At 30.1% G+C, this 8,120-nt stretch overlaps 1 protein-coding gene across 1 annotated transcript; it reads left to right on the top strand.

Moving 5' to 3' along the window:
- Positions 1-460: 460 nt before the first annotated feature.
- Positions 461-3,194, top strand: LOC107875427 (dof zinc finger protein DOF2.1). Its single transcript, XM_016722145.2, has 2 exons — positions 461-844; positions 1,956-3,194. Exons 1-2 carry the CDS (start codon positions 812-814, stop codon positions 2,835-2,837), a joined length of 915 nt encoding a protein of 304 aa, XP_016577631.2. The 5' UTR covers positions 461-811; the 3' UTR covers positions 2,838-3,194.
- The last annotated feature ends 4,926 nt before the right edge of the window (positions 3,195-8,120 follow it).

Below are 8,120 nucleotides of genomic sequence, written 5' to 3'. Positions count from 1 at the left end.
AATCTACTATATATATACTAGCCAGCAATTGAAGACTGACAATTGCCAGGAGGGAGGAAACATAATTCTTATTTTCTATACATACATTTTGTTTAAATAATCTTAGTTAAATCAGTGACATACATTATCATTTTAATTTAAAAGTAGAAGCTTATAAATTTTTAAATTTTGAATCCGCCTGCGAAAACGTTAACCTTGTTTTTTCAACTTCAACATTATTAGATTGTTTGTTTGAAAGAAAAAAAAATCAATTAAATAACGTCCAGCGCCTTAGGCTAAGATTGGAGACCCTAGGACCTAGGTATATTAAAAAAAAAAAAAAAGGAAAAAAATATAAATATAGAATGATAGAATTAGGAAACTTGAAGCAAGAAGGGACCCATGTAGGGTATGTACAGTTAGATTTTCCACTCCATTGTGTCCAAAATATAACAGACCTAAGCCTTACACGTATTTCCTTATCTATTTCTCAAAATTCTTCTTTATCTTTTTCTCACACACAAAATAGGACATGTACTGAAGCAACAACTGACCCCCACCCCACTCCCACTCCACTCCACCCCACCCCACCCCACCCCTTCCTTCTCTACATTTGTATATATATATTTTGAGTTTGAGAAAGAGGCACTCACAAGTTGTTCTCTCTTGGCTTTTATTGTCTCATTTCCTCTTAATTCTCTTTGCTATTCAAGAGTTTCTTAGATCAGTTTGCCTCTTGTCTTTAATTTCCAAGAACCAACAAACATTAAACCATCTTGGAGGATTAGTCTCTAACTAAGATTTATATTTTTTTTTCTAGCTGTACTCAGTAATGGATCCCTCTAGTGCACAACATCATCATCAGGTAAATTAATGAAGTTTGTATTAGTAATAGTAGTAAAGATGGTTTAATTTCTTTCTTTGTTATGTCAATTAATTTTCTTGGAGAGGGATTTTTTTGGCCTTTTTCTCTCTCTTCTTCCTCTGTGTATGTTTGTGTTTTAATTTCCTATTTCCTTTATCTAAAATGATTTTAAAATTTATTTTGTTTCTTGCTATAGTAAAACTAGAACAACCAATCTTGATATGAAATGAGTCATTTTAAGTTCTTTGGTTCACATTAATTAGGAATAGTCGTGTCATTCTCCTAGCTATAGTTCTTATTCATTTAGACTAGGATGAGTTTGGAGGTGTTATTTAATTTAGAGGGGCAATGGCTTTTTTTTTCAGCCATCACCTAAATTGTACAGAAATTTATGAGAAGACATTTTTTACTGACCCTCCAGAATAATTATATAACATTATATAAATCTCACTTTCCAAATCTTCATTCCTCTAGCTATATTTCTTCTAACAATTTATCTTACCAGCTTTAGCAAATCAATTTTGTACTATGCATACGGTATCTATTTAACCCCCCAAAAAGTTTACTCTATGAATTAAAATACCCCCCAAAAAAGACCTACTCTATGTGCTAATTACCTTCTAAAGAGAGTAGTGTATACTCTTATACTTTTGCTAATTTTTGTAAATTTCTTTTCTTTCACGACTGTATAGTAGCTATATTGCCTAAGAACAAGTTGATGCTAGCTGGCCGTTTATAAATTTAAAATCCCTCGTCTGTTTCAAGTTAAAGATTTGTTTCTTCAATGTGAAAGTAAGACATTCACACATCAATTGTAACAATAAAGAGGCCTTCTTTTTTCCTACTTACAACAACAACATATAACCAGCACAATTCACAAGTGGAGTCGAGGAGGATACACAGCTAGACCTTACCCCTACCTTTGTGAAGAGTAAAGAAGTTGTTCTTATGGATCCTCGCCCCTCGGTTCAAAAGAAGTGTCTTCTAAACAGCAAAGTTAAAAAATACGATAGCAAAATGTTGAGATATATTATTATAGTTCTTTACAATTTTTCTTTGTGCATGTATGTAATATGAAGTCCTGATCTTTATAGTCAATTGTGTTGTATAGGAATTGTCTTCTCAAACCCTAGAAAGCATGTTGGTGAGCACAAAGCCACAACAAGATCAAAAGAAGCCAAAGCCACCAGAGCAAGCAATAAAATGTCCAAGATGTGACTCCTCCAACACAAAATTTTGCTACTACAACAACTACAGTCTCTCTCAACCTAGATACTTTTGCAAATCATGTAGAAGGTATTGGACTAAAGGAGGAACATTAAGAAATGTTCCAGTAGGAGGAGGCTGTAGGAAGAACAAAAGGTCTTCATCATCATCAAGAAGTAGTAGCCAAGAACAACATTCCATCAACATTCCCAATTGCCCTACTAATCCATTTTCTTATGATTCTAGTGATTTGAGTCTAGCTTTTGCTAGGCTTCAAAGACAAGAAAGTGGGCCATTGGGATTTGAAAACCATAGTAATATTTCAATGATCATGTGCAATGAAAATCCAAGTGGATTTCTTGATGCACTTAAGGGTAGTACTGGATTTCTTGAAAATGATAATCCAAATGGATTTCATCACCAGAATCTGTTCTATGGAGTTGGAAATATTATTAATGGGGACATGGGATTACATAATGTGGAAAATGGTGGAATGGGGGTGATCAATAATAATGTAAGTGATCAAGAAATGGGATTAATGCATAATTATGATCAAGAAATTAGCAGTGGTACTGTAACAACTACAACAGCTACAACAATGACAACAGTTAAACAAGAGATGTGCAACATGGCTAGAGATCAAGGTGACAACAAAGTTTTGTGGGGATTTCCATGGCAAATTAATGGAGAAGGAAATAATATGGCTGATTTTGATTCAACCAGGAGAATGTGGAATGGAGTTGGTGGATCTTCTTGGCATGGACTTCTCAATAGTCCTCTCATGTAGATGTTAGTATTTCGTTTTTCGGCTTAACTCACTGGCTGATTAATTTAGATTCACACTGAGGAGGATCCAGTGATTATTTTGAATTCACGTTGAGTAGGATCCATTAAAAAAAAGAAATGGTTTTTTATTAAGAATTTCTCTATTTTCAGGTTTGTAGTATGCTAGGCCAAAAAGAAGAATTTTGTTCTTAGATCAAAGTTGAAGGTTAACTTAATGATCTTAAGTTGTGTAAAAAGATTTGGTTCACTTGAATCATCTCTCTCTAAATTTTTTTTCTTCTTCTTGGGATGTCTTTTTTAGGTCTCTTCCTTGTGGATTGACAAACTAATTAATGAAAGTTGATTTATTTTACTTCAATCTAGTAGTTCACTGACAGACATCCAGTGATATGTGGAATATTTTTGTTGGTTTATTCAAGGAAAATGACTTTGATTGATAGAATCCGACATTGATATTTCATAATTGATTATATTTATCCAAGTTTGAATTCTTTCATGAAGGTGGGTACTATATTATTTTGTCTGCACATGATGTTAGATTATTAATTTAAAATGTGTAGCCTGTTTTCAATATTTGCTATCATGATTGTTTCTTATTTTTAGGTGATTCTAGTTGAATTGTTTATTATAACAGAAAGAATGTTACTCCCCTAGCTTCCTTTAAAAATATATTAAACAAAAGTCTTTTCTTATTTTATTCTTCTCATTAAATTTTTATTTTAAATTATTTTTCAAATTCATTAAAGATTAGCAAGGTTTATTATAGATAAATAAAAATGAACGGAAAGAAGTATGATAAAATAATTAAATAATAATTGAGATTTGGTGGGTTATTCTCTTCTTTCTAAGCAATCGAATTTTAGCACTAATCTCGGGGTAGATTTTCAGATTTTTTTATCTATATTGCCAGATCAAATCCACTGAGATTTCAGCGTGACAAGGATTTATAATATTTTAATAGTATTGTACTAAATCCTTAACGACCAAGATCTTACGGCCAAATTTATTAATAGCGTCTTGAGAATTATTTTCCATTTTAATATTTCATGGTGTATTAAGTACGTTTCGAGAAAGTCTCTGTATCTTACAAAAATAGGAGTAGGACCTGTCGCATCCTACCTCTTTAAACATTGCTTGTATGATCACAACCGATATTTTGTTGGTATAGTATACTTATATTTTCCCACACTGTAACTGCTTATACGAGTTATTTTTAAATTATTATCATTTTCCTAGTCTTTTTTTTTTTGCTTTTGCAGTAATCATTTTCCTAGTTGGGGTTATGTAAATCTGGAGAGCAGATCAGTTAAATCTACTTGAAATTATTAATTAGACATAATAAGTTGGTTTGGTATAAATGTGTTATGAGATTAACTAATGTAAATTGACATTATGTGCCGATCTCATCGCAATCACTTAGAATCATTAGATGAGACAATTTATGATGGATTTGGGATTCATTATTTGACCAAATATACTGCACCAAATTGAATCCAGCAATCTATTTATTCTTTTCTGGCATAATTTTGACGTACAAGATTTGACGATTTCATTTTCCTAAAAATAGTAGTAGTACAAATAAATTTTAATTTTCATTCATTCATTCATGTCAATTTCCAGCTGCTCTTGCAGCAATTTTCTCTTTTTTCAAATTTCCACGTGCATATATGCATTTATGGAAATGCGATAAGAGGCATTCGTCAATATAGGAAGGGCGGTAATATCGTCTGCTTGACAAAATGAATTAATTGAATTCTGCCCAAATTCATTGCTTCTGCAATTTGTATTGAGATATAGACAATTCAACTATTACTGTGGTAGGAAGAAAATATGTTCCATCTATCAAATGGCCGCTCAGTTGAAATTTGATACAAGAATATTGCATCTTGAACAGTAACAAATTGGTGAAAGGTCATATTGGCTTTCACATCAGTTGAATGTGTAATTAATTTATTCATGTTGCATTTCTCATGCAATAATTGAGTTAAATGTCCGAACAGTTGACTGTCAATACGGGTTGGTCCAGCCCACATGGGCTTTGAGTTTGACGGGTCAGGCTGGGTTGACCCATCAAAATGATGGATCCAAAAACACCTAGCCCACACCATTACTCTGTGGGCTGCGGGCCTCACGGGTCAGCCCACTTTTTAAAAAATAATATTTCATAATTTAATTTAATTTTATAATGTTAATAAACATGAATATTAACAGACAATATTGCATAGTGTTAATACTTGTAATCAAGTCTCCAACATCTAAAAAATACTCCTAATAGCGAAATTTAATAACTTTTGATATGATATCCTTCGAACCAAATAAAAATACTAATAAGCAATCTAAATAGTTGCAAGTATTTAACTTACGGACCGATTCACGGGCTAGCCCAACCCACATTGCTCAAGCCCCACAGCCATGGGCTTATTTGGGTTGGGCTAAAAAACTGTTTTTAAACGGGCTACAAAAGCTGAAGTTCAACTCCATTAAATTACAGGCCGGATCAAACCGGCCCAACCGACCTGACCCATATTGACGACTCTACCGAACAGTGACTCAATTTTATAATAATCATCAAAGCCAGTTAACTTTGTTTTTTGTCACGCGATCTGCCCTTAGGCTAGCTAGACCCATGGGATCACCCCAAATCATCCAACTTTGCCTAGTTAATTCTCACACTCATTCAGCTTTGCCTAATTGAACTTTGCTTGCTCTCTCGTTAACTATGTGCCTTAACACGGGTTAAGCACTTAAACTGATTAAAATAATATGATAAACATAAGTGCTGAAAAATATGACTTTTAGATATTGAAATTGATTTTATAAATAAATAATAGCGTATTTGAATAAAAGTGTTGAAATTGGTAATAAATAATTAATGTGTTTGAAATAAAAACTACTGATATATCCTTAAAACTATTTAGAAGAAATATAAATAAACAATTTTATATGACAAAGGACTAATGATGAAAGTAGAATAGAGATGTAATTAATAATTACTCTATTGAGTATTGAGCATAAAATAGTTATACAATGAAAAAGAAATAGTATTGACAGTGTTTCTTATCACAACAATAAAATGAGTATAATCACACAAGTAAAAATTTTAAAATGTATATATAATTATATATGCAGAGCTATTCTTATCTTGTGAAGAAAGGGAGTTGGTTTTGAACACTATTTCTTAGGTTGAAAGAAAAATATACAAGTGGAATAAGGTGATAACATCAACAAAATCCGACTTCTAAAATAGGATTTTGGGGTTTCAAGCCACCATAATCTTTGGGCTAAACCCAATCACATAATATGACTATGGTTTATTACAGTATACCATATACGTTATAACTCACTCAAACAATTAATCTCACATCGACTTCCAATTAAGCAAATAATTTCCTTAAATTAAGGGTTTTAAGTGGGCCGGGCCAGGTCAACATGGAACCGGCCCATGATAGTTAGTTGGGTTGGTGGGCTAGGCCGGGCCTGTTTAGGTTAAGTGAGCCGGGTCGGGGCCGGGTTGAACAGAAAAAAATTACAAAACAACCCTGACCCGGCCTACTTAACCCAACCCGGTCAAACCCACCTAAATCCGATTAAAAAATTGGTCAAATCTGGTTTAAAAAGTGGTCAAACCTGGTTAAAACACCGGTCAAACCCGTTTAGAAAAAAAAAATCTAGTATACACTATATACACTACAATTATATACACTACAATTATATACACTATATACACTCCAATATACACTATATATTTTTTAATAAATATATACACAGTTACACATATATACGTACCATTCAATATATACGACTATACGTACTACTTTAAATAAAACATATACTACAATAGTACAATATATATATACACTACAATATATATATATATATATATATATATATATACGTACATATAGTTATATACTAATTTATAAAACATATACACATTTATACGTTAAATATATACATTTATAGAAGATATATACACATATATATGCTCCATTCAATATATATGTACCACTTTAAGTAAAACATATACCACAATATATATATATATATATATATATATATATATAGAGAGAGAGAGAGAGAGAGAGAGAGATAAACTAATTTGTAAAACATATACACTTGTATACGTTAAATATATACTATTTTAGAAGGTATATACACATATATACGCACCATTCAATATATTATATATGCACTACTTTAAATAAAACATATAATACAATATATATATATATATATATAGTTATATACTAATTTATAAAACATATACACATGTATACGTTAAATATATACGTATATATACACATATATACTCACCATTCAATATATATGTACTACTATAAATAAAACATATACTACAATATATATATATAGTTATATACTAATTTATAAAACATATACACATGTATACGTTAAATATATACGTCTATAGAAGATATATACACATATATAAGTACGATTCAATATATATGGACTACTTTAAATAAAACATATACTACAATATATATATATACTACAAGTCTACAATATATATATATAGTTGTGTACTAATTTATAGAACATAAACACATGTATATCTTAAATATATACGTCTATAAAAGATATATACACATATATGCGCACCATTCAATGTATATATGTGCTACTTTAAATATTAAATATACTACAATATATATATATATATATATATATATATATATATATATATATATAGTTATATACTAATTTATACAACATATACACATGTATGCGTTAAATATACACGTCTATAGAAGATATATACACAAATATACGTATCATTCAATACATATGTACTACTTTAAGTAAAACATATACTACAATATATATATATATACTAATTTATATAACATATACAAATGTATACATTTAATAAATACATCTATAGAAGATATATACGCATATATACTACAATATATATAGTTATATACTAATTTATAAAACATATAAACATGTATAAATTAAATATACACGTCTATAGAAGATATACACACAAATATACACACCATTCAATATATATGTACTACTTTAAGTAAAACATATACTACGATATATATATACTACAATATATATATAGTTATATACTAATTTATATAGCATATACACATATATACATTAAATATATATGTCTATAGAAGACATATACACATATATACTACAATATATAGAGTTATATACTAATTTATAAAACATATACACATGTATGCATTAAATATACACGTCTATAGAATATATATACACAAATATACGCACCATTCAATATATATGT

This window comes from Capsicum annuum, chromosome 6, assembly GCF_002878395.1.
Source record: "Capsicum annuum cultivar UCD-10X-F1 chromosome 6, UCD10Xv1.1, whole genome shotgun sequence".
In the NCBI taxonomy this organism is placed as follows: Eukaryota; Viridiplantae; Streptophyta; class Magnoliopsida; order Solanales; family Solanaceae; genus Capsicum; species Capsicum annuum.
This window is presented reverse-complemented; position numbering and strand designations above follow the sequence as displayed.